This window comes from Pelodiscus sinensis, chromosome 8 (genome assembly GCF_049634645.1).
Source record: "Pelodiscus sinensis isolate JC-2024 chromosome 8, ASM4963464v1, whole genome shotgun sequence".
NCBI classification, from domain to species: Eukaryota; Metazoa; Chordata; order Testudines; family Trionychidae; genus Pelodiscus; species Pelodiscus sinensis.
Window position 1 is genome coordinate 51256128 of NC_134718.1, and position 27993 is coordinate 51284120.

Consider the following 27993-nt stretch of genomic DNA (forward strand, 5'->3'; position numbering starts at 1 on the left):
CGTAAAAGAACATAATTTGTTGGACAAAAGTCAACATGGTTTCTGTGAAGGGAAATCATGTCTTACTAATCTATTAGAGTTCTTTGAAGGGGTTAACAAACAGACAGACAAGGGGGATCCAGTAGATATAGTATACTTAGATTTTCAGAAAGCCTTTGACAAGGTCCCTCACCAAAGGCTCTTGTGTAAATTACACGGCCATGGGATAAGAGGGAAAGTCCTTTCTTGGATTGAGAACTGGTTAAAAGACAGGAAACAAAGGGTAGAAATAAATGGTAAATTTTCAGAATGGAGAGGGGTAACTAGTGGTGTCCCCCAAGGGTCAGTCCTAGGACCAATCCTTTTCATCTTATTCATAAATGATCTGGAAAAAGGGGTAAGCAGTTAGGTGGTAAAGTTTGCGAATGATACCAAACTGTTTAGGATAGTCAAGACAGAAGCAGACTGTGAGGGGCTCCAAAAAGATCTCAACAAACTGAGTGATTGGGAAACAAAATGGCAAATGAAATGTAATGTGGATAAGTTTAAAGTAATGCACATCGGGAAAAATACCCCCAACTATACATACAGTATGATGGGGGCTAATTTGGCTACGACAAATCAGGAAAGAGATCTTGGAGTTATCGTGGACAGTTCTCTGAAAACTTCCACGCAGTGTGCAGCGGCGGTCAAAAAGGCAAATAGGATGCTAGGAATTATTAAGAAAGGGATAGAAAATAAGACCCAGAATATCTTACTGCCCTTGTATAAAACTATGGTACGCCCACATCTTGAATACTGTGTACAGATGTGATCTCCTCACCTCAAAAAAGATATTTTGGCCTTGGAAAGGGTTCAGAAAAGGGCAACTAAAATGATTAGGGGTTTGAAAGATAAGAAAGGCAAAGGCACAAAATGAGATCAAACTAGCATAAAGGGAAACAAGAAGACCTTTTATAAATACATTAAAAGCAAGAGGAAGACCAAGGACAGGGTAGGCCCACTGCTTAGTGAGGAGGGAGAAGCAGTAACAGGAAACTTGGAAATGGCGGAGATGCTCAATGACTTCTTTGTTTCGGTCTTCACCGAGAAGTCTGGAGGTGTGCCTAACGTAGTGAATACAAGCAGAGAGAGGGTAAGTTTAGAAGATAGGATACACAAAGAACAAGTTAAAAATCACTTAGGAAAGTTAGATGTCAGCAAGTCACCAGGTCCTGATGAAATGCATCCCTGATGAAATGCATCCCATCTCAAGGAGCTGATAGAGGAGGTATCTGAGCCTTTAGCTATGATTTTTGAAAAATCATGGCAGACAGGGGAGATTCCAGAAGACTGGAAAAGGGCAAATATTGTGCCCATCTATAAAAAGGGGAATAAGAGCAACCCAGGAAACTACAGACCGGTCAGTTTAACGTCTGTCCCAGGGAAGATAATGGAGCAGGTAATTAAGGAAATCATATGCAAACACTTGGAAGGTAATAAAGTGATAGGGAATAGCCAGCATGGGTTTGTGAAGAACAAGTCATGCCAAACTAATCTGATAGCTTTCTTTGATAGGATAACGAGTCTTGTGGATAAGGGAGAAGCGGGGGATGTCATATACCTAGACTTTAGTAAGGCATTTGATACGGTCTCGCATGATATTCTTATTGATAAACTAGGCAAATATAACTTAGATAGGGCCACGATAAGGTGGGTGCATAATTGGCTGGATAACCGTAGTCAGAGAGTTGTTGTTAACGGTTCTAAATCCTGCTGGAAAGGGATAACAAGTGGAGTTCCTCAAGGGTCTGTTTTGGGACCCATACTGTTCAATATCTTCATCAATGATGTAGATATTGGGATAGAGTACGCTTATTAAGTTTGCAGATGATACCAAACTGGGTGGGGTTGCGACTTCTTTGGAGGATAGGGACATAATTCAAAATGACCTTAGCAAGTTAGAGAAATGGTCAGAGGTAAACAGGATGAGGTTTAATAAAGAGAAATGCAAAGTGCTCCACTTAGGAAGGAACAATCAGTTCCATACATACAAGATGGGAAGCGACTGCCTAGGAAGGAGCATGGCGGAAAGGGATCTAGGGGTCATAGTGGACCACAAGTTGAATATGAGTCAACAGTGTGATACTGTTGCAAAAAAAGCAAATATGATTCTAGGTTGTATCAACAGGTGTGTTGTAAGCAAAACTCGTGAAGTCATTCTGCCGCTCTACTCTGCACTAGTTAGGCCTCAGCTGGAGTACTGTGTCCAGTTCTGGGCGCCACATTTCAAGAAAGATGTGGAGAAATTGGAAAGGGTACAGAGAAGAGCGACAAGAATGATTAAAGGTTTAGAGAACATGACCTATGAAGCCAGGCTTCATGAACTGGGCTTGTTTAGTTTGGAAAAAAGAAGATTAAGGGGGGACATGATAGCGGTTTTCAAATATCTAAAAGGGTGTCACAAGGAGGAAGGAGAAAATTTGTTCCTCTTGGTTTCTGAGGACAGGACAAGGAGTAATAATAGGCTTAAAGTGCAGCAGGGGAGGTTTAGATTGGACATTAGGAAAAAATTCTTAACTTTCAGGGTGGTCAAATATTGGAATAAATTGCCAAGGGAGGTGGTGGAATCTCCCTCTCTGGAGATATTTAAGAACTAGTTAGATAGACATCTGTCAGGGATGGTGTAGACGGAGCTTGGTCCTGCCTTGAGGGCGGGGGGCTGGACTCGATGACCTCTTGAGGTCCCTTCCAGTCCTATGATTCTATGGAACGGGTCCCATATGAGGAGAGGTTAAAGCGACTCGGACTTCTCAGTTTAGAAAAGAGGAGACTGAGGGGGGATATGATAGAGGTATATAAAATCATGAGTGGTGTGGAGAGGGCCGATAAAGAAAAGTTATTTATTAGTTCCCTAAATAGAAGAACTAGAGGACACCAAATGAAATTAATGGGTAGCAGGTTTAAAACTAATAAAAGAAAGTTCTTCTTCACACAGCGTGTAGTCAACCTGTGGAACTCCTTGCCAGAGGAGGCTGTGAAGGCTAGGACTATAACAGAGTTTAAAGAGAAGCTAGATAATTTCATGGAGGTTAGGTCCATAAAAGGTTATTAGCCAGGGGATAGAAATGGTGTCCCTGGCCTCTGTTTGTCAGAGGCTGGAGAAGGATGGTATGAGACAAATCTCTTGATCATTGTCTTCGGTACACCCTCTCTGGAGCAGCTGGTGCTGGCCACTGTCGGCAGACAGGATACTGGGCTAGATGGACCTTTGGTCTGACCCAGTACGGCCGTTCTTATGTAGGGAAAGTAAGGATGCAAGAAAAGTGTCCGTGAAAGTTTCATTCTTACTGCAACAAACAAACGTTTCTGTTCCAGTATGTTCTTCCCATCTGTCCAGAGTGCAACATTTCCTTTATTTTAAATCACAGAGGACAAGTTTTAAAAGGATTTAGTCAAAACAGCTTCAGGGAAAGAGAAGGTTTTACGTTTCTAAATACACACTTTAATTTCTATTTTTAAAGACTTGAGAGGTGCTTGGGTACTATATGGACAGGGGCCTTGTAAGTACCAGATGGACAAATAAACTAAGCATACAACGTAAGTAGTATCTTCTTTGTTCTTATTTTAACTACAGAGACTTAGTTGCTTTGCTGGTTTTCAGCCCATCATAGTTGTTTAATATATTTGTGTTTTGTTTTATACTTCTCCTTAAACTGCATAACACAGGGATACAAGATAATGACGATATGGTCATATCTAATACAGGTTGTACCTCCCTTAATCGGGATTCCTGGACCGGCAACATCTGTGATCTGGCATGGACCACAGATTTTCCTGGACCACAGAGCCCAGGAAGAGGGAGGTCTGGTGGTGGGGCAGGAGTGCTGCTATCCCCAGCAGCTGGGGAGCTCTAGCCTGGCAGCAGCCGTGGTGCTTTGGCCCCGGCAAGGGAGCTCCAGCTCCGGTGGCAGCCAGGGAGTTCTGGCCTCGTTCTAGTCCATGGAGCTTCAGCCTTGTTCTGGCTCCAGTAGGTGGAGAACTCGAACTCCAGCCCTGGCTGCGGAGCCAGGCAGCTGTGGAGCTCTGTTCCAGCTGTGCAGCTCCGGCTGTGGCCATAGTGGGACTGGTGAGATCTCCAGAGGGCTGAGGCAGCAGCAGGGGCAGGTTGGAGCCCTAGACCGGTGGCAGCATGGGCCACGAGAGGAGGGGCCTTCCCTAGTCTGGCAAATCCCCTCGTTCGGGACCAGTCAGGTCCTGAGGGTGCTGGACCAGTAGGGTCCAACCTGTAATAACTGCACATCTCTCTCTTAGATACTTTAGCACCAATTCAAATCATCATCTTACCCATGCAAATTTCAATCTACTTCAGAGGGAAGACTGACTGGATTTGAGGCACTATCTCTGGAGCAAGGACAGCAGAGTTCATGTATTTCTCCCTCGGGCTCTGTCTTGGTAGTGGTATTGGCCACTGAATGAGATCGCCAAGAGCAACCAGGTTCTATGCCCAAGAAAAGTACCTTAAGAAATTGGACCTTGTCAGCTGGAAGGCATACTTGCCAGGAGCCATTCATCTTTAAATAGAAAACTAGCAAGCCCTCCTTCAAGACTCCAGACAGGAGTTTTCTTCATCTGAGAAAACAAAGACCATGACTCAGGCCTTCCTGCAGGCAGTCTCGGGTGCCACTGACTCTTCAGCCAGATCAATGACAATCACAGTTACAATGCAGAGGAGCTCCTCATTGCAGTCCAATCCAGAACTTCAGGAAATACAACAGACCATCCAGGACCTCTCCTTCAAGGGATCCTCATATTTCTCAGAAAAGATAGATGATAGGCTGCACAGCCTTAAGAAATCCAAGGCAACTGAAATTCCTTGATGTACAGGCAGGTTCAAGAAAGCAGTACAAGCCACAACAGATGAGCTGTTACTTCCCTCAGACTGCCAGGCAGGATAAACAGAAAAGAAGGAGCAAGGGATTTAGGTGAAGGCCCTCTCTTCAGTCTTCCTCATCAGGCCCTACACAGTTGGCCCTAGGTACCCCAGGTCATCAAGGCACTTGTTTTGTCACTCAAGGTTGACACTGCAATCCACTCTGCATTTGGATCCAGCTCCCCCTTTTTTCCATAGTTCCAATTTCCTGGATGATTGGACCCATATCACCTCAGACCGCTAGGTTCTCAGTATGATATAGCTCAGTTATACCAACCAATTCCTGTCCACCATGTCACTCTTTAAGGACCCTTCTCACAAGCCAGTATTGGAGCAAGAAGCCTGCTCCCTCCTTCAGGTGAGAGCCATGGAAGAGGTTCCCTTTCATTTGAAGAGAAAATGAAAAGCTGCTTCCTAATTCCAAAATCCAAAGGGAGTCTCAGACCCATTCTACACCTGAAACATTTCAACCAATATCAAGAACCTGAAGCTCTGTATAGTCTTCTAGGCTTTCATCATTCCCTTGCTGGATCACAGGAATTAGTATGCCACTCTCAAGCTAAAGGATGCTTATTTCACATTTCGATCTTTCCTGCTCACAGATATTTCCTATGATTTGCAGTGAACCAAGGTCTCTACAAGTTTGTGGTGTTCCCATTCTGTCTTTCAGCCACGCCATGAGTTTTTACAAAGTGCATGGTGGGAGTAGTGGCTCTTCTCGAAAATAGGGAGTCCATGTATTCCCATACTTCAACAACTAGCTGGTCTAGAGCCAATCGAGAGCTCAAGTGGAAGCCAACATCTCTCTCAATCAACCTTCAATGCATTCTATTGAACTGAACCTTCTGTTAATGTCTAGAAGTCCATCCTGATCCTGGTTCAAAGGACAGAGTTCATTGGGGCAGTGCTCGACTAGGTGCAAGCAAAGGCTCTACATCTGAACAACCAGGTCCTTTCGATTGTCTCTCTCAAAGATCATCGGATCATGACTGAAGTGCCTGAGACTTCTAGATCACAGGGCATCATGAACATATAGTGCAAAGTGCAAAGCTATGACTTAAACCTCTGTAAGCCTTGCTAGCTACTCTCCATGTTGCCATCACCTGAACTTTGTGCTCACACTTCTAGTCCAGTTCTTTGACTTGCTGACATGGTGGTTGGATAACCACATAGTATGTGCATGAGTACCCTTCACAAAACCTCATTCATCCATGTCTCTAGTATGTGATGGCTTGGTCCCACATAGGGTCCCTCACAACTGAAGGTCTGTGCACTCAGGAAGAGCTCTCCCAGCACATTCATGTCAGGGAGAGCTCAGGGCAGAATGCCTATCTTGCCAGGTGTTTCTAACTTACCTGACAAGTAAATTCATTTAGATATTTAAGGATAATACGACAGCTATGTTCTACATAAACAAGTGTAGCAGAGCTTGTTATTCACTCTGTGCCAGGAAACAATCCATCTGTGAGAGGTCTGAATTGATCATTCTATCTAGAAGCATCTTATCTTCTTGGGATTCAGAACCAGTTAGCAGATCACCTCAGCATGTCTTTCACGTCTCACTGTGAATAGTTTCTCTCTCCAGACATTATGAGCAGGGCTCGACAAATAATACAATCTACTTGCCCGCGGCGAGTAGATTGCAACCCGGAAGAGCCGGGTTCGGGCAGTCTGCACACGCGCAGATCGCTGGACAGTGCGGCTGGCGAGCGGGGCTTGCCACGTTTAGACAAACCCTGATTATGAGGAACATCTTTCAATGGTGGGGGACTCCCTTTCTAATCCTGTTTGCCCCCTGAACCAATAGGGAACATTACCAGTTCTGCTCCCTGAGAAGATTCAGTCAGGGTCTCTTGCAAATGCATTCCTGTTACTATGAATAAAGCACCACCTGCTACTATGAATAAAGAACCTGTGCTACGCAATTCTTTCTATCACATTCATTCACAAGGTTTTTATGAAGATCAAGGAAGATCAAGCATCATCCTCATAGCCCCAGCATGACCCAGGCAACACTGGTTCTCCACCCCTCTAGGCATGTTGGTGGAGACACCAGTAGAGCTTCTCTTGTACCCAGACTTGAGATCGCAGCGGTGGCATCAAAACCTTATGTCTCTTTACCTGATAGCCTGGAAGCTCCATGGCTGAATTCAGAGGACTAAATCTGTGAGCTCCTAATGTGCAGTAGAAAGCCATCCACCAGAACTACCTACCTTGAAAAATGGAAGCAGTTCTCCATCTGGTGTTCCCAATGACAAGTCGTGCTCTTTTGTCATCCCTTCAACTCTTTCCAGACTACTTACCTCTGTGAGGACAATAAGGCCTAGTCCTTTCCTCAGACAAGGTCCATTTAGAGGATATCTTAACCTTCTATCCCAAGATCAACAATTGCTCCATCTTTTAACACAATATGGTTATGCAGTTTCCCAAAGGACTAGACATGGTGTACTTCCAGGTCAGGGTTTTAGGTCCCAAATGGGACTTTAACCTCGTTCCTTCAAAAGTCAAGGGACTCCTGTTTGGACTTCTGGCAACATGCTCATTGTTACACCTCTCCTGGAAAGTAGCCTGCCTGGTGGCCATCACTTTAGCTAGATTAGGTTTTGAAGCTCTGAGTTTTCACTTCGGAACCCTCCATATATGGTATTTCTCAAGGACAAGGTCCAGTTCCGACCATACCTGTCTCTCCTTCCAAAAGTTGTCTTGCAATTCCATTGCAGTTAAGCAATTTTTCTGCCAGTGTCTTACCAAAAGATGCAAGCAAATAAAGGGAATAGCACCTCCACTTGTTGGATGTTCAATGTGCCTCTATTTTCTACATAAAGAGAACTATTCCACAGATCCACTCAGCTGTTCATAGTGATAGCAGAAAGAATTAAACATTTCTCTGTTTCTGCACAGAGAATCTTGCTGTGGATTAATTTGTGTATCAGGGGCATCCTAACCCTATCTAATATAATGGACCATTCTATGGGATCTTCTGCTTTTTTATTAGAAGATCCAATTCAGGACACCTGTACAACAGTAACTTAGTCATTGGGTCACATGTTTACAACACACTATGCCATTACACAACAGGCCAGAGACAATGCTGCCATTGGTCAGAGTGTGTTACAATTTGTCACCCCTTAATTTCTGAAGCCATCTCCAGCGCAACTGCTTGTGAATCACCTACATTGGAATGGACTTGTGCAAGTCATAGAATTTCATCCCATAATTCTTTCATCAGGGCCATAAATTGTAGTTGAGCTAGAGAATGTCTTTTAGGACAGCTAATATTTCTGTTATAATGTTCTAACATTCTATAAAACTCACCTATGTTTGTAGGCTATCTACTAACTGTGCATCCTTGAGCCTGATTCATGCAATGGTGCAGAGTTCAGCTGGCAGAAAAATTAACTCAATGTTTGTGCTAAAAGCAAGCAATTGCAGCACCAGAACTATTTGAGGCAGAACTGTCTTGGAGGCAATATGGCAAGAGCTTTTGGGGAACGTACTACTCCTGTGGCGCGCCAAACAGATATTTAAGATACGAGCTAAACCTTTCAAAAGTACTTGCATGATTTATGAGTAAGTCCCATTTTTAAAAATGAATACACTGAAAAGTCATTGAAAGTCAAAAGGAATTCGGCTCCTAACTACATATGTCCCGTTTGAAAAGAGGTGTTTTTGAAAACTAAGTTCCCACCTTCAAAGAGCTGCCTACCCACTTTGAGCTGACTCAAGCCAGGCACAAACCACCACGCTGGTCTGAGGAGGGGCAGTTTTCTTTCCATACATCAGCATTACTGACTTCTCTTATTTAGCCCACTGGCAAGATTCTGTACTTTTTCTAAAGCACAGATTTATGGCAGGGGAGAGGACATATCAAACTTTCCAGGATCATGGTGAACCCTGCCAAATTTGAGTCAGCGGCGTTGACATTTGGCACTGCCATTCACACAACCATTCAAATTTGGCCCAGTTGTCCGTCCATTATAAGTCACAGTGTTGCAACGCCACACTGCTATGTGGGTTACTGTTTTTGACTCTCCTGTAAGAAGTGAATCTTTAACAGGGGGGCTGCACGAGGAAAGACAAATATCTTTTTTCACTACTGCAAAAATTGTGGGTTGAAGAGGTGAAGGGGTCCAACTAAAAATGTTAAAGGGAAGAGTCGGAGCTTGATTCTAGAAAGGTCGATAACCTTTGTTCTAAAGCACATGCATTTTTTTTACATTTTAATAATATCTATTTGCTACCAAAAGATTCAGAGGGGTAGCCGAGTATTTATTTGCTACCAGTTCAAGTCAGCTGCTACAGGTCCTACGCTATTGGGCTACGTCTAGACTGGCATGATTTTCCGGAAATGCTTTTAACGGAAAAGTTTTCTGTTAAAAGCATTTTCGGAAAAGAGCATCTAGATTGGCACGGATGCGTTTCCGCAAAAGCACATTTGCGGAAAAGCATCTGTGCCAATCTAGACGTGCTTTTCCACAAAAAAGCCCCGATCGCCATTTTCGCGATCGGGGCTTTTTTTGCGGAAAACAAAGCTGAGCTGTCTACACTGGCCCTTTTGCGCAAAAGGACTTTTGCCTGAATGGGAGCAGCATAGTATTTCCGCAAAAACGCTGAAAATCTTACATGAGATCGTCAGTGCTTTTGCGGAAATTCAAGCGGCCAGTGTAGACAGCTGGCAGAAAAGCGGCTGATTTTCCAGAAAAACTGGCCAGTCTAGACACAGCCTAGGAATATGCTATCAGTGCTGCTAACTGTAAGGTGACAAATAGTACCATAGAGGTCAAGATAATCCCATCATTAAATCAGTCACTGCATAGTAAATATAAGCATGAATCAGTATTAATATAAATCTACAGGTCTATACATTGTTCATGAATGCATGAGCGCACACAAAAAACTGCATTAAAACTACATTAGAACATTATTAAGGCTGCAAAATCAAAGGCTCAAAAGTGAGGAAAATGCTAGAATTAAGGCTGTGTGGGCAGCTTTAATTCATCCAATTGTACATACACATTTTGATGTAGTTCTTAATTACACGATCACATACTATTTCCCCCCACAAGACCTCTGCCTTAATCGGTGCATTTGGTGGCCACCTAATGAGCAGCTATTTGACCTCATTTTCTAACATACAGTTTCACATTTCATGCACTGTGTACTATTTAAACCTTGCTCTGAAGACAGCAATTATTAATTTCCCCACGAACTTTGCACAGGTAACCTTAATTCTGACATTTCCTATCTTTTGGTACTTAACTTTGCAACATTAATAATGATCTTTTACTATAGGTTTTTCTGGTTTGTATATAATTGCCTAAGTATTTAAAAAAACAATTGACTGCAAAGAAATGGTGAGGTTCAAGGATCCGTCCCATTCCAGACACTGAGGGAGTGTGTGCTCTGGGTGTCTCAGGCTCTTCTGCCCATTCCTTCCGTTTCTGTTCAGATCAACCTGGTCCTATTGTAAACCTGTCTCTTCCATACCCTGGCTCCTCATCTCAGTCCTCTTCTCCCCTCCCTGTGAGACATAGCCTCCAGTTCTCTCACACATCCATGTTCTAGTCTCCTTGTACAGCAAGTCCCATTTTCCTTCATCAGTTCCATGTCTGAGTTCTCTCCCTGCTGCTACTCTCACCACTCCCAATTTGCATCTCCTCCCCTTCTCTCCATCCATATTCCGTGTATTCACAGGCTCTCAGTCTCTGTCTCCCTTTGTCCTGGGGCTCTGGAACCAATCTCAGTGTCCCCCACATCCCTACCTGTTTCCCTGTGAAGCAGAGAAGTATTATTCCCATTTTACAGACTATGAGTGAGACACAGGGCAGATTAAATAATGTGCCCAAGGCCCATAGTAAGTTAGCTGCAAGGCCAGGAATTATACCCAGGTTTTCTGAGTTCAAGTTCAGCACCTTTACACCAAATCACCTTTCGTCCCTGCTTTTGTGACAGAATGATCCAACTAGGTCTCAGATATGTTTTTTACTATATCTTATTTATTTAGCTTAATTAATTTATATTAATAATAAAATATAAATACATAAATTTAACTTCTGTTGCTAGAAACTACTAAACTACTAAATTACTAAAAACTGTTTTCTCCCAAACTGAAAAACCAAAGGGAGAGAGGAAAGCTATCTATATTTGCTCTCACAAAGCTTCCCCTGAACACACATACCTTTTTGTTTTTTGACAAAAACATAAATGCTGTTCCTTAACAAAGTTGATAAGAGTCTCTTTAAAAACACTTGTATACCATAAGTCAAGTTGCAAACAACTGAAGTACAAAAATTATGTACTTACATCTATGAAGGAGGCATTTATGTAGTCTGTATATTCTTGACCTCTTTTCATTGAAAGAATCACTCTATTAAAGTCATCTAAAAAACAAAAAAAAACCTCCACATTATTAGTTTTCCTTTGCTAATAATATACTAATTGCTTTATTGTACTTTCACAGATATAACAACAGAATTCCCTTTTTGAAAATCAGAAACGGTGACATAAGGCTCAATCTAGCAAGTCAACGGGATTGTTGGCATGAGTGTTGCAGAGACAAGTGCTATATTGTACAACCAACTGAAGTAGAACTACTGCTATATGTATAGACTGTATGTCACTTCATAACATGACTAAGATAGTGATGGGTTGAACAATATTAAGTGGTCTACAACCTTTAGAACATATGTATCTGCAAAGTAAAGGAAAAGGGAGGCTACCTGAAACTTAATAAATATGGCTCTAGAAAGAAAATGTGCCCACTTCTGCATCCTTCATGTGTAGCGGTGGGCAACCTAGGCTAATGAGTGGGCTGCATGAGTGACCCTCCTTCAACTTAATGGGCCACCAGACTGTTGTAACCATGGTGGTCTCCCAGGATAGGGTGGTTTTACAATCTGCATTTGCCTACCTAGAATTTGAGGGGTGTGTCGATTAAACCATAATAGCACTGACTGGATGCAGGAGGAGTGCCCAGCTCCTAAATTCAATGTTGTGTGCAGTCAGCACACACCTCACTTCACTTGCTCTTGCTTTGTGTACATGCCACGTTAGTAATGTCAGTAGGAAAAAAAACGATACCGATGGAAACCAGACGAGTCTGAAAACCCTGCATGTGGGCAATAGTAAACAAATGTCTCATGGGCCACACACAGAGCCCCGATGGGGCGCATACTGCCTACCACCACTGTTCATGTGAAAGGGTCTTTTTCCAGAAAAAGGAGATGAAAGAAAAGAGGTACTGCCCCTTTAAGAGCTCCTGTACAGTAGGTGGTGAGAAGATGGGAAGAGTGATGTTAACCACCCCTCTGCCGATGCTGCATTTTGGGGATCTTAGAGGGGAGAGTGACATGACTTGGGAGAATGGTCTATTGCTTCCTACTGGGGATACAAATAGGAGGAACAGCCATTTAACCATAAGGCTACAGCTATTGAAAACTGGGGCAATGGATTTAGCCATTGGATTTGGTGTGTATTTCCACTTTCAGGATCACACACATGGGCCAATTGGGTGATGGTGTGCCTGCAAGTCCAAAGTATTGTAAACTGGGTGGACACGTGGGGCCTCCAAGTCATTGGGCAGTTCATATCTGGGCCTACAGAGTGAAGCAACCCTGAGCTGTCAGGGAAGGACAGGTTTGTGATGGGACCAGTTGAGGCACCTTTATATTTCTGGCAGGCTCGGAACAGACACTGGATGCAAATACGATTCACATTAGTTACCAGCAATGAAAAAAGAAAATCTGGGAACTGTGTGAGAGGCAAGGCAGCCATGCATTTTGATTGCACCTCCTTGTTGCAGATGTCCAGTGCAGGTATTCACTACGGAAGGAATAAAGTTGCTGCACAAAATGGATTGGAAAAGGATTCAAAGAGAAGCATCCCACCAGAGTACCAGATAATTTTCCTTGTAGGATATGTGACAGCACAGCCCTGCAGCTGCTTAATCAGCCCCGCCCAACCAGGGGCTCAGGGCTCCATGCATGGAGCTGCTTAACTGGGAGGGGCTGATAAAGCAGCTGTGCAGTTTAGAGGGAAACTTGGTACCAAACTAAGTACCTCCCACCATTCCTTCACCATACAATTTATTGTCAGGGCCTAAGGTTGCCAGATGGTTTCAACAAAAATACCGGACACACTTGGTATTACATCACAATCCATATTACATCTTATTTAGAAAATACGGACATTTATATTTTCTCAATTTGTTTCCTGAACAGAAAGCTCAAATACTGGACTGTCCAGTTCAAAACTGGATACCTGGCAACCCTACCAGGGCCTACCAGATACTTTTAGGTCACAGCCATGGCCTGTCCTTCTGGCATGGATGAACAAAAAAAATCTTGATGATATAAAAGGGTTGGATAGGTTTGTGCTTTACAGTGAAAAAAGTTTAATCTTTTTCTTCTGAATAGGACAATAAATACTCCAACTCTGTATATAGTCACACAATCTTTTCTGAAAGTTAAATTCACAAATTAGTTTGTCCAAATTTCAGCCCTAGCAGTGACACCTAATGGTGAGCTCACCACAATATTGTTGTCATCTTCTGTTACTGGCATTTACTCATTAAGCAAATTATTACAGTGGCAAAACATTTTGTCATATTTATAACTTTAAGTACATATAGTGTCTATTGTAAAAGACAATAATTCATCTTACATGGAATGATCTGGATGACCCTGGCTTTCTTCATATTCGCTGGCAGATTGCCAGTTCTCATGTTTTCTTTCATTATTCGAACATTTGTTAATTTCTACAACGAAAACAAGAAAACAAGAGTTATGATTTGATGTACTGATGGATTAAGATGAAACAAACTAATGTGGCTAGTTAATACTCATCAAGTGTTCTTCATTACCTATGCGCTTAAGGACTCCCATGTGACTTTGTTAAGGGTCAATCCAAAATGAGGCTGATTTTAACTTAATATAAAACGTTTTGCTGTCCTCCCTCTAAAATTGAACTAAGAATATAAATTATAAATTACTTTAAACTGTGTTAAATTAATGACTATTTCAGGTTATGAATGAAATTCAGTGAGATACCAACAGAGTTTAAACTGAAAATTTTCTACAGCAATGGCTACTTTTGTGTACTTCTCTTTTTGCATAGTCAGTTTGAGGCATTTTGGGCTTGATTTTCAGAAGCACTGACCACTCTCAACTCCCACTCAATTCAATGGGAGTTAGAGGTGATCCATGCTTCTGAAAAATCAGACCCAACACACTGGCACTCAAAAACTGAGGCACACAAAATCACTGGGCACTTTTGAATATTTGATTGAATGTTCTCTGTTGATTATATAATAAATCTCAATTTTGTTTCTGCAGCAGTTCTAACCATTAATTAGCCATCTTCCCAGAGTTCATACTACAGAGATGTTGTCTAGACTATGCTAACCACTGCATGAGAGTACCAGCAACCTTTCAAGATGGTTAAAACACAATTCTGTCTTGCAGAACAGATGGGGTCAAAAGGTGCTTTAACCAAGCTCTTCAAGCAAGATAGAGGCTTACCATTTATATGGTCTGTAGCATCCTTTTGAGCCAGCCCAGAAGGAAAATTGAATCAATGTTCTGCACATGTATAGGAAAACAGATGAACTTTGCCATGCAGACTGAAGGCAATATCCTGAGAAATACTGAAGCACAGCAGGATGCTTAAGTGTGCTCATATTTTTTTTATCCGACATAGATAATCCAAAGTAATGGAAATCTTTTCCTCACATTGCACCAGCTACTAGACTGGCACACCAGCTACCCTGCATGTCTTTTTTTTTAAAGACATTGTCAGTGTAATGAAAAGATAATATGGGTCCAACTCCAGTTTCCATGTCATTTTCATCCTTTAATCTTGTACATAAAATAAAGATAAGCAATGCATAAATATTTGTGGATGAATAGGCCTTTCTCTCTGTTTCCAATACTTGTCATGGAGGCTTTGTGTAGTGTTGATGACCTCGGGAGTTCACTGTGTCCACCACAACAATTGAATTAGGAAGGAAAAGGAAAAAGAAATTCCATATCCTTAGCTGGAAGATATTATTTCTTATTCGCCCATTTACAGGTAGACATAACAGATGCCAGAGTTTGCCATATGAGTTTTTCTGGATCCAGAAGCACATTGATGGGAAGGGCTATTTGGGAGGGAGAAGAGGAATGTAAGATGTTTATGGTGAGTGTTTTTTAGCTGCTCGACAGGTATCTGCAAAATGTCTGACACCAGTTATCCAGATTTTGAAACAGCCTAAAGTTGTCTCCCAGAGATGGTGGAGGTGGCATCACTATCTCATCTGGAGAGGAGGAAGAGATGTTTATCTGTGGAGTAACCGCCTCCTAAAATCCAACCTCCCATTCCTAAGTTATCTCTCTGGAATGTTCAGAGGCTCTATTTACCATGGTGAGGTAGAGTGCTTTAAAGGCTTACATTGGGCCATGCTGGATGTTTGGGAGGCATGGAGTGTGTACACCAATATTATGGTGGATTAGGAATAGATGAAGGGTATGATTGAGGGGACCTGGGTTGGTTACAAGTATCATAAGGATTACAAGAGAAGTGATGGAAGATTATCTCCTCCTGTTCACTATCTAATTCTTTACTAGAGAATGGAAATCTATGACATGTTATGAGTGGTGATTCCTGTGTTCCAGATAACTCTGTTCCAGGGCCCAATACTGAGCAGAGGAGACTGGTATTTCAGATACCACATGGTTCAAGTATCTGAACTCTTGAGGTCCTATCATACTCATTATCAATGGCTGTTGTCAGTGCCAGATCGATGGCACAGAGGGGGTTGATGATTTGTGCAATATCAGGTGCTCTATCACTGGATGGCATGCTATTGACAATGCTGATGTTAATACCTGTACTGGCAGCATCTTCCTGGAGACGGTGCAGTCCCTATCCCCACCTTTTCCTATCAGTACCATTGCTTTGGTTCCTGTGCCCATCAAATCTTCAGGTGCATCAATGGTACCTACCACACAAGATCCTTATGAGCTATGAGTACCATGTCTGGATGGCTTTGATGCCACTGACATTGATGATACCGAATATGCCAGAAAAGTTTTAGGCTAGTTTGGGGTTCTCTCTAGGAACTCAAAATTCTCTTTTTTAAAGCATTACATGAGGGGTCCGTTGTTGTCTCCTTGTCTCACAGTCCTTAGACATCAATGTCTATGGGGAAGAGTCATGCCACCTGGGTGACTCCTGGCATGGGTCTGGAGATTGGCTGAAGAGCTGCCTTCATGAGGAGTTTTAGTCTCAATTTTTGGTTCTTCCAAGATCTGGATTTTAATTATTGGCAAATTAAATTGCAGGGAAAATGTGGCTTTCTCCAAAGCAAAAGATGCAGCAGGAATGTCCGTCCACTACTGGGTTGGCCTGTTTGCACAACTGGTGAACTAGGCACATCCAATGCTGGACCAATTCCCAGGCAAGCAGAAAAGTTAGCTATTTTTTTTTCCTTAGAGGAACTGTAAGAAAAGATCTGGGTCACTATTTGAATTCTAATAGAGTCAACAATCCAATGAACAGCCTGGTCACAACTCATCTCAAGCTGGGAGCATTTGAGAAAGATCTAAAAAGGATACATCCATGAAATACTGGTTAGCCTTGTGGAAGAAAGTGAGAGGGAACAGCATGCCTACAGGCTGAATAGACATTACTACCAAAGTTCTCCAGTCAGCAGTGCAGGGACACAAGTGCACTTATAGTCTTATACAGCGACATTTCATATTATACTCGACATACCATGTTGTCTTGTTGGCCTGATCTCTAAAATCTGGGTGCAAGTCTCCTCTTTTACTTACTTTAAATTCTTCCTCTACTCCTGTTTTGACAAGATGTGGTGTTGTGTTCTGTGATGCTTGAAGGTGCTTTTCTAAGGAGGACACATCTAGTTCTGTGTCGCCATAGAGGTAGTATTCTAGTAAGGCTTGATAAATGAATGAATACTGCATCTGGAATGAATAAGCAACAATCACATTAAATATTATTTAAAAAAATCTGACACAGGCCATTTTACTGATTAACAGAGTAAGACTTTACCTACACTACTGCTGAAAGTCAACCTAAGTTAACGCAACTATAGCTACGTGAATAATGTAGTTGGAGTCAACATATTTTAGGTTGCATTTCCAAAGGGTCTACGCTGTGGGCAGTCAATGGGAGAAAGTTTTCCATCAATTTCCTTTAATCTTCTTGTCTGGGATAGAGTAGAGGGGTTCACTGCTGAGCAATCTGCAGTCTATCTGTCAGATCTTATCTAGGCCGTTAAATTGACTGCCATTGGATCTATCCCAACCAGTGTATGTCGATCCAGGCTATAGCGTCGACGTAGGAAGCCGTTATTATAGCCACAGTCTGAGCCTATTACATTACGCACATTGTGTACTACAGGTGAGCATAAATGGGGAGGAGCACAGCAACGGTCCCCTCAGAATTCTGTTCAGAAACAAATCATAAGAGACTTACCACCTATCCTCTCCCTCCCAACCCCCCAGCTTGCCTTATTCCCATTATGACTACTGCTGTGGATGAATGAAGGGAGGAAGTACTGAGACATTCACCAGTGTCTGGGAAACAATAATGTATTGTTTCAAACATGACAAATGAACAGAAGATCAAAACAAGTTTACGCTTACTTACATCAGTCTGAACCATTTGTGGGCGCTGATTACGGATTTTTGTAACAAACTCAAAAACACCAACTTTCTGCTCAGCATGCATCATCTCTATCATCGCATCTATTACTATAAATGTGCCTGTTCGACCCACACCAGCACTTAAAAAGAAAAGAGACACATAAGTGAGCTATGAAGTCCAGGTAGATTACAGAAGTAACTCACAGCCAGTCCAAAGTTTGTTTATATTAGACAAATCCATATTGGTATTATATTTCATTAAGATTCACTTTTGATTTTAAATAGTAATATTAGAGAGCTAGTTGAAAAATTTTGAATATAGATTAAAAAAAAAGCAAATGTGATTTTTTTAGAAAGCTTTCACCAAAATGTATCTTTTTTGAGTATAATTAGAGGTGGGTTGCAAAAATGATTTAAAAATTTATTTTAAAAGGAAAAAAGGTACAATTTATTCGCAAAATATTTCCCATTTTTCAACCAGACCTAGATATTAGCTCTAAGGTAAAGGCTAAATGTGTTTATTAAATCTTTTTGGTTTACTATTAGCAAAGTAACATGTTTAATGTCACACATCATTTGGCAAGTATTAAGCATTTTTAAGTGCTAAGGTTTTAACATGTCCATGCAAAAATACTGTTTATAACATGTCTTCCAGCTGCCACCAGAGGGAGCAAGATTACTACAAATGATACAATCACAGATTATTTTCAACTCTTCGTTTCAGAGGAAAAGGGCATGGCATCCTGTGTTTGGCATTAACAACTTTCCTCTAACCTTCTGTTAGCTTATTTTGCCCCGTGGCTATTAACATGTCATAGTATCACCTTCTAAAAATGCCAATGTATTTTTCCTCCAATACACCGACAGATTCAAGTTGACTTTCATTAAAAAATTAGTTTTAAAATACAGTCAGAAATTAGACTTCAGTGAATAAATGTTTAATTCAAAAGGCACTTATGTGCAATTATAAGAACTCTAAAATATTCTTTGTGAATTTATGAACCTTCCATGGCTCTCTTGAGAACTAGAAATGTTTTTATATTTATAGCATTTTCCACAGAAGTCATATCAACATTTTACAAACACTCAAAAGTTTTCTCAAAGACATACAAAACAGAAAGAACATAATTATTGCCATGTGTATGATGCGTGAACAGGTATATATTTTCCTGTTGTCTGGTTCCAGAGTATTATATGGGGTTGGAGTTTCTTTATTTATTGCATTTTTAAGTATGTCACATACAGCATTCAAATAAGCATCCCTTATTGTTTAAGAATCCTTTATAAAATTTCTTAAATAAAGCATGCATGCCACCATGCACGTGCACATATAGTGTCCATTTTTGTTTGAACAGAAATTCATGCTGCCTAAAAATCTTAAGCCCTTAGCATGGTCTGCTAGAAGTAAAACAATTCACTTAATACTAATCACAAAAATTCCACTAGTGAAAATGTGGAAATGCACAAACTAAAACCAGCAGAGCTTCCCACTGATAATGACATGTCACAAAACACATTATCCTTATAATAGAGAGATTAGTGCCCATGACCACCTCATGTCTGGAAGATTCCTCTGCAAATATTTAATTTTCTGCTTGGTGAGGCCCAACTTCTTACTTGCCTTTTTATCACTTACCCTAGCTTGAAGGATGTGCTAGTGACATTGCTCCTCTCTCATCGTTTCCTTTCTCCTTCTCTCTCCCACTCCTATAACCCCCATCTCCTATTAACCATTTGTTGGGAAAGGTATCTATGGAGTTAGTGGCTCGCACATCAGTTTCTACATTTATGAGTAAGTTTACTTCCTCTACCTCTGATTTCTGTTAATATTTGAGCTCTACCTTGCATACCCTCAGCTTCTCACTCCTACTTCCTTGTCTGAGTCTTCACCATTTCCTTGTTCTCACCAGTCTCCGAATTTCCCCCTCCCTGAACACAGCTTGTTAATGTTCAGTTCTCAGTGTGCCTTTTCTCCTTTCTGTGCATCTATCTCTGCTCTAAAACTCTGATTCCCTTGCTCCCTAACCTCTTTCTTCTCCACAGACTCCCCAATCTATGTTTTCAGTTGTATCTTCTTTCTCTAACTCCTTCACTATCCTCTCTGCCACAAGACTACTCCACTCTCTTCCCTCAGCTCTGACATCTGTCTCTTTCAACAGTTTACTGCTCTCTGATTGACTTGTACCTTAAACCTCTGCTTATTCATGGACTCTTTTTGATTTTTTTTTTGTCAGACCTCCTTAGCTTCCATTGCTGATAGGGAAAGTAGCATTTAAAAAAAATGAACACCAATCTGTCAGAAGCATTTCAAATCATGTTTGTTCTGAAGTTTCAGAGTGGTTGCCGAGTTAGTTTGTTCTGGTAAGAAACTATGTGTTTAGCACTGTATGTTGTTTTTATAAAAGCCCACAGAGAAATACAGTGTTACTCATTATGGATGAGTTTCCCTTTCCTTTTTCCAACAATTCAATGGCATCATATCCTGGACTGCAAAGGAAATTAGATGCCATGATTTTCAGTCTACATTTTTCAAGCAGTATTAAAGTTCTAAAACACAGTGACTCTCAATAGTGCTGTTGCACTGTTTTGGACCATTACATTTAGATAGCTACATTAGGGATGTTAGCGACTAGTTGACTATCAGATAAGCAAATGCTTATCTGATAGTCGAATAGTGAATCGACTGGATGCTCCCCCCCTTCTTGCTGCCTTTATAAGAGAGATAAAGACAGGGGCTGAGGTCGTCAATCAAACTGTTCGCGGTGGCCAGGGCAGGCTGCGGGCAGAGGCTACTGCTGCATCAGCCCCTCTTTGCAGTGAACAGGGCAGTCCACCGTGAACAGGGGCTGCTGGACTCAGCATGACCCAGGACTGCACAGTGCCAGCTCCTGCTGATCGGTAAGCTCTTACTACATTTAAAATGCAGAGCCACTGTACAGGTGGCTCCAGAGCTAGTACGAGCCAGTTCTGCTCAGTCCCGTCTTGAGTCAGCTTCTGGAGCTACCCCTGCTACAGCTCTGCAGAGTGGCGCTTATCGACTAATCATATAGTCAATACAAATTGTATCAACTATACTTTTAGCCAGATAATCGCTTTTTAACATCCTTAATCTGTTTTTTTTTCCTCTTTTTAAGAAGAGCTATTTTATTATGACCAGTGCCTAGTGTTCATTTTAGTCAATTAGATTAAGAACAGAGTTTCTTGCTGGTGAACAATAAAGCATGTCCTCAGTATTACTCTGAGGGGAGGGATAGCTCAGTGGTTTGAGCATTGGCCTGCTAAACCCAGGGTTGTGAGTTCAATACTTGCAGAGGCCATTTAGTGATTTGGGGCAAAAATGTGTCAGGGATGATACTTGGTCCTGCTGTGAAAGCAGCAGAGTGGACTTGATGACTTTTCAAGGTCCCTTCCAATTCTAGAAGATAGGCAATCTCCATTAATTTATTTAAATTTTATTTACTCTGTGTAGAACATCTGAGCAATGCTATATAAAAATATGGATGTCTCAAAGAGGAACAGGAGCGAATACAAAAATCTTCTTTTTCCTTCTAAATGTTAAAAAAGATGTTTGCGATGTGCACACATTCGAGAGAACAAGGATTTATACCACGTTCATAGTAGCGAAGGGGGGTGCTGCAGCACCCCCAGGTTTGCTGCAGCACCCCCAGGTTTGCAGTGGTTTTCATTATCCACAGGGTTTACAGTTTACTTCAATAACTCTCAGCACCTCTCCTCTACAAATTGTTTTAGTGCCCCTGCTGATGCCTGATAAAAGTATATGCACAAGGGATGTGAAAGGTTAACGGGTTAACCAGCAAGCATCTCACTCTTAACCCTTACCAGTTCTGGTTAACTGAAGACAGCTCCTGCCACAGGCAGGAGGCTGCTTCAGTCCCACGGGACCCACCGCAGACAGGCGGGAGCAGCCTCCACACCTTTAATCTATTAACTGGTCAAATATCACGATAAACTGATTAACCAATTAAATGGGACTTTACATGCCTAATATGTAAATGACACTAATTGAAAAGAACATGTTTTGAAGCCTCTTGAGAATATCTATAAATAGCAAACATAAGCAACAGAAAATAATGCAACAGAAGAAAAATGAAAAAGTGATTTCCTTAAAAAAAGGACAAAATCACTATTCTATTATTTTTCTTTTTAATTTAATCTTAATTAGACATATTGTTCCTGAGAAAAGCATAATTCTTGATGTCTAAGATACAGCAGCTCCGAATGTAAAAGCTGTAACTTTTTTTTAAACCTCTACAAAAACAAATCTATTTTTGTTCATTTTTACCATAGTACATTTTCAATGGTTTATCATTAACCACTTACTGGCAGGAGACTCAAGTGTTTGCTCGGGAACTGGACCACACTGTGTATTAGTATGTAAGCAATTAGACATCTAGACTCCCAACATCATAGTGTTAAATTATCTCAAGTACAAGTCTACCATTACAACCTATCTAGCAGAGAATGAGAAAATTGTAAGAGCAAACAGCAATTCTACTGTGAGAAAACTGGGGGATGTATTCTCTGAGGACCATTCAATGGCAGAGTGAGTCCATTTGTTACCAATCTGTTTTTCTGATGGGGAATTTTTTTTTTTTTTGTCAGATTGCCTATCACTCTAGGAACAACAAGATGAAGTTTAATATTAAAATGAGAGGAAAAGACAGAATTTTTGCATTCATTTATCCCCCAGTTATGATAGAACCTATGACTTTTACAAACTCTGACTTTTATGCAAACTGGGGCATTTTCAATGAAGAGACAAATGTAGTTTTGGGATACACAAGCACTTTACAAACTGTTAAAGCCCTACAAAACAGAATGGTTAAAAGAGGGTGTACATACCTACAGTGAACCACAATTGGTCCAGCATGTGAAGGATTCAATGTTTTGACTTTTTTTAGAAACTTCAACATCCCAATGGGTGTGAAAGGCACACCAAAATCAGGCCAGCTGGTAAAATGGAGCTGTGTTACAAGCCTTGGAATTTTACAGCCATCATGAAGCTGCTAGAAACACACAAACAGGCTGTGAGTGTGACATTTCATATTAAGAGTTGCAAACGGATTAGTTATCATGTCTGACTAACCCATATCCTTGCCATTGAAATCTAAGTATCACCAAAGTACTGTTCATGAGAAGTAAGATTCACAATTTCCATTAACCAGAGGCCAACTCCTGAAGTACTTCTTCATTTCTTGCTATATCCTCACTCAGATAAAACTCTCACTTGGAGCTAGTCTGAGTAAGAACTTCAGGATGTATACCACTGAGAGATGCGATATGCTAAATTATCTATGAACTGCTTCATAAAAAACACAGATAAGGATTTGAACATACATCTAATACTGGTAAATCACCAGATGCAAGGCATCACGCCATATGAAGCAATGGATTACTCTAGTACATTATATCCTTCTTATAACTTTATACTGTAGCTTTTCTCCTTTTATTTTTAATTTACATTTTCACAGCTAACCATTAAAGCTACAGCCTTGACAACCTCGGAGACACATCTCATAGAGTCATAGACTTTAAGGTCAGAAGGGACCATTATGATCATCTAGTCTGACCCCCTGCACGGAACAGGCCACAGAATCTCACCCACTCCTCCTAGAATAATCCTCTCACCTATATCTCAGATATTGAAGCCTTCAAATACTTTGAAGTCCCCAAGATGCAGAGATCCTCCAGCTGTGATCTGTACCCCATGCTACAGAGGAAGGCGAAAAACCTCCAGGGTCTCTGTTTAAGCACAGAACAGGAGCAGCTCAGACAATGGCAATGAAAGCTCCACCACAGGAACATCCTCCAGGCTGAGATAGTAAATTTAGTCTCCCTTGGCCTCTATCTCTGACTGCTAATCAGTGCCAATTATCACATGAAGACTTCTTCCACTTTAAACAGGACAAACACCATCAGTTTGCTTCATAAAGGCTGCTCAGTCTCCATCAACAGGTGACCAAAGATAATCATTGCTAACATGTTCCACAGTAAAATTGGAAATATTAATCTACAGGGGGAAGACACCAAATACCACAAGCCATCTAGATGCTCAGTTATTTCCAAACCAGAAGAATTTTATAACACTTTTTTTTTGGCTATATTAATCATAGAACTTCCTAGCCAAGAGTGCTTTTTAAATAAGAGTCATAGCAGCCTCTCTCATATGGCCCTTGTTATACACAGACATGCCTGACTGGTATCCAGATTCGATGGCTTCAATATACTTTATACAGGGACTGCTCAGAAGCTATAGCTAGTGCTGAATGCAGCTGCCAATCTGACAGCCGTGTAATATCCATTTTCTGAGAGCTTCACTGATTCTCTGTGCACTTCCAAGTGACTACTCTATTCAGCTGTCTGTAGCTTGGGTCCTGGCTACTACTGGTAGTAAACATTTATACTGTGGTAGAACCCAAAGGCCCTAATTGAGATTAGGATCCAAAAGCACTGTGCAAACATGCAAGAGATACAATCCCTACTCTCAAGGGCTTGAGAAATGCCCCTCTACCTATGTGGCAAGGTACCAGCTGCCATTAGCTGGGAAACTTCTTAGGGTTGACTATCTGGCAGCCACTCGTAGGGTGTCCTTAGTAAAAACCCCAACTTTTGCCACTTGCCCTCAAGAGCCTTAACTGTTATCCTTCAAGTGTACATATGGCTTGGTATATGACACAGTGGTGGATGAAAGTCTCCCACAGCTGATATTGGTCAATGAAAGATGTATATTCTTGTGATGGACTGTGTCTTCTCCAGTTTGACCCAGAAAGGTGGTTAAACTCCTTCAATGGGCAGAAAGGAAGGAAGCTAGTTTTCAAAAATTGCTTGACCATTTTTGGTGCCTGTTAAACATTCAAGAATAGAACTAACAGCTGTGGACCATGTGAAAAGAAGCTACCTTTTGTTTTATTTTATTTGGATTTGTAGAAAAGCTAATCCAGGACTTCTTTCCTCTACTTGGGACTAGAATGTTTTGCTTCTTTTTGAGACCTAATTTCAAGAGACTGTGACCTCCACATATCTCTTGCAGGGATGGCTAGTGGTCTGTGGCAGTTGCTTTTAATATTGGTTGATAGCCAGAGATGATGCGAAAGTGCTTTATAAATACATTCTAAGCTCATTTTGATTTGTTGGGAAGCAAAAAGTCCCAAAGATAGAGAGAACTGCCATGTAACAGGTGGAAGACGAGAATAAAATAACACTTAACATGGTAGTTTAAAAAGGATAAAACCTGGCTGCAATTCTAAGGCCTACTCTAAACATTAACATTGCACTGATTAAGTTTAACTAAGGTTTGCAGTTTTAAAAATATTACGTTAGACAGGAGAAAATTCTTGTATAGAGAAAGAATTAATCCATCTGAATGCATACTAAGCAAGCCACCAGCACATTTACTTTATATAGTGAAGGTTATGCTCGGCAGGACAATCAATTAGAATCTTTTTTAGAAAATAAACTTGGTAAAATAGCAGTGTAAGACTAGAAGGAGCTGTGGGGAATTCAGACCAGCAAGGAAGCACAAAAGGAAGGAAGATGGACCATAACTCTTCAGCTGGAGATGCCTCACAGCATAAATGGAGAAGTCAATTTATACGTTTCCTTCACTGCAGTCTCTAGTGCATGGGGCATGTCAAGAGAGGGAAAGAACGGTGGACAAAACACAATGGGCTCCAGCTATCCCCAGATAACATGCAATTGCCAGCCACTGTTAGGGCCAAGCTATGGCACAGAATCAGGAAACTATAACCCCCCCCTCACCTTTTTGCCCGTTCATGTCTTGACTGGTTTGATAAAAACTCTACCATTTCTATATAATTTTAATATCTTTTACATTTTTCATGATTTAAAAACTTTCTACAACTTCAAAAAAATGTGCACAAAGGCAAATGCACTCCTAAGTTTCTCTCAAATACCACGTAATCTATATGGGGGCGGGAAGGGAAGTGGAAAACACTTTCCAAAAGTGGTTCTAACTCACAGGACTCCAATTTGACTGATACCTCTTTAAACTTAAGTCCCATGCAGCCACCAGCATTTGCATAATTCTCTCTTACTCAAATAACTCGGATGAAAATTGATTCCATAAACTTACTGTTCTTAGTATATATGTTTCAACTCAATTTTAATTAAAAATAAATTTCCAGTTAAATTCATTTTAAACAAAAGCCTGAATTTCTGTTATACTTTGCTTTAAAAAAATAAAAATCAATCTTATGGAGCAACAAGTGTACTATTACTTACGGACTGAATACAAAACTTGCGAATGGTGTAGTCCACAAGAACAATACTATCTTCCACAGAAACTCTGATATTTCCATAAGTCCAGCATCCTTGATCTGGCCAGTATTGATGACACTTATCCTATGCAGACATATAGGATATACATTTAGTACTTTTAAATACGATGTCTACCTCCATTACTGATGGAATGCAGCTATAAAATTATTTTTATGTTAAAGTAATAAAACTGAACCTCTATGAATATTTGGAGGATGTTGTTTTTAATCTAAAACAAGCCATGAATATAAGGCTTTGTGCTCATGCTCTCAGTGTTAGTTATCTGCATTATTAGACGACACAAAGGGAAATATATGGTTTGGATGGAGTCTTCACATGCTCTTTGGCAGCCAGATTGTGATGAAGGAGGCTGATGGGTTTTTTTTTTATTTTAATGACTGTTCCATCTTTTTTTTGTTTATTTTTCTGATAGGATGCATTGACTGACATTTTAACACCTTCACTCCACAAATCTGGTTAATAAGAGGGAAATGTCAGATAACCTGGGCTGAGAGTCATGAGTAGCATGGGGATTCTAGCAAAAGGGTAGAGGATAGCAATATGTCTCCTTCCATGGAATAAGCCTTTTACCAACCATTATTGATGAATTGGTATTTGCCTGAAATGAGCCTCCAATCTGTTCAAATGAGATATGGGGACCACGCAGAAAGGCTGGTGATGTTAAGATTACAGGAAAGGGAGACGGCCTCAAATAGGCTCCTTCATAGCTGATTGGAGCAATCAGACAAGCACCTTTTCCTTATTCTGATAAAATATATAAAACTGTAAAGAGCTGCTGTGTAAATTAATTAACATCAATCTCAAATATTTATGCTATGTAATCTCACTGTCTAAAATAATTATTCTTAGCTCTTAAGGAGGAATTGTTGGGAATTATTTTGGAGTTTATGGACACTGCTCTTTAACCGGCAGGAAAGATTACTCTAGAGTAGAGCATGGTACATTGTTTTCAGTAAGTTGGCATATTGCCTTCATTGAACTTCGCAGTTTGTAGTGACTGAGGAATCCAAGCTCCAAACCTGCATTTTCGAGTATTTGGAATATGTAACTAACTAGTCTGCGAGGATAAAAAGGCATTTAAAACAAAATCACTCAAGAGCACATTTGTAATGGTGCATTGGTAAATGTTTTATCAGGCTTTTTATCAATTTGCTTCTGGTAAGCCAGTAGAGAAGTTAAATGTGTAATATTTTTGAGCTCTGAAGTATTAGCCAGCAATGATTTCGGTTAATTTTATTATTTAACCTGCACACAAGGAAGGATACATATGAAATAAGAACAGAGGGGAGGAGATGCAAGGATAACAAACCACAGAAAGTTGTAACCCAGCCTTTCACAGCAAAATAGGTTATTTTCAAATTAGCCATGTCCCATTGTAGCAATCACAGTCTGAATGTAATATTTTTTCACTGAACACTTTTAAAAGAGTAATGTAGATTCAACATTCATTCCTATTCTCAATTCAGCCTATAGAGCAATGGTTCTCAAACTGGGGTCTGGGGATGCCTTGCAGGTGATCTGCGGCTTGAGTTCAGCTCCCCTTTCCCCCACAACGGGGAGCCCACAGTGGCGCTCCAACCTAGTGGCCCTCCCATGAGGTTGGAGCACTAGCATGGCTTCTGGCTGTGGAGGGGAGAAAGCCCCAACTCGTCCCACCACATCTGCGTCATGGGAAAGAAGTGAAGCCAGAAGTGGCTCCACGAACTGCCATTCCCCTTCCCCTGACTGGGAGAACAGCAGCGCATGGATGCGATGCCTTGAGGCTTTTCCTCCTGTTCCCATTGGCCAGAATCTGGTCAACAGGAGGAGAGAGAGGCCATGCCTGGGACACTGTGCCTGGGAGAAGCGCAGAGCGTGAAAGTAAGTGCTCTCCTCTCATTCATGCCCAGCCACTCATGCACTCCCCTGCCAAGACTCCGCATCCCAACCCACTCCTGTACCCTCTTCCCTTGACCAGACTCTCTACCCCCAGCCTGCTCCTGCATCCTCCCTTGCTCTTGCACCCTCCCTCCTGGCCAGACTCTGCACTCTCTCCCTGGCCAGACAACCTATTGTTAACCTGCTCCTGTACCCTACCTCCCACTTAGATCCTGCACCCCTATCCCACACACTGGCAGCCCTGGCATGCACACTGAA

At 41.2% G+C, this 27993-nt stretch overlaps 1 protein-coding gene and 1 long non-coding RNA gene across 14 annotated transcripts in view; one reads left to right on the plus strand and one right to left on the minus strand.

Annotated features, from left to right (window-relative positions):
* Nucleotides 1-14487, plus strand: part of LOC112545518 (uncharacterized) — a 66584-nt gene extending 52097 nt beyond the window's left edge. Inside the window, exon 4 of the long non-coding RNA XR_012905658.1 lies at nt 14353-14487. This is a non-coding gene — a long non-coding RNA (uncharacterized LOC112545518). The remainder of the gene's footprint in view (nt 1-14352) is intronic.
* The window catches only part of PTPRE (protein tyrosine phosphatase receptor type E), a 266865-nt gene that overhangs the window by 29157 nt on the left and 209715 nt on the right, over nt 1-27993 (minus strand). For 12 of the 13 annotated variants that reach the window (XM_075935265.1, XM_075935269.1, XM_075935272.1 and 9 more), the window contains 6 exons: nt 25801-25920; nt 22402-22565; nt 17543-17678; nt 16705-16854; nt 13553-13646; nt 11195-11271 (listed from right to left, as the gene is read on the minus strand). In XM_075935265.1, coding sequence (XP_075791380.1) covers nt 11195-11271; nt 13553-13646; nt 16705-16854; nt 17543-17678; nt 22402-22565; nt 25801-25920 — 741 coding nt within the window. The remainder of the gene's footprint in view (nt 1-11194; nt 11272-13552; nt 13647-16704; nt 16855-17542; nt 17679-22401; nt 22566-25800; nt 25921-27993) is intronic. The other variant, XM_075935266.1, reaches the window with a different exon arrangement.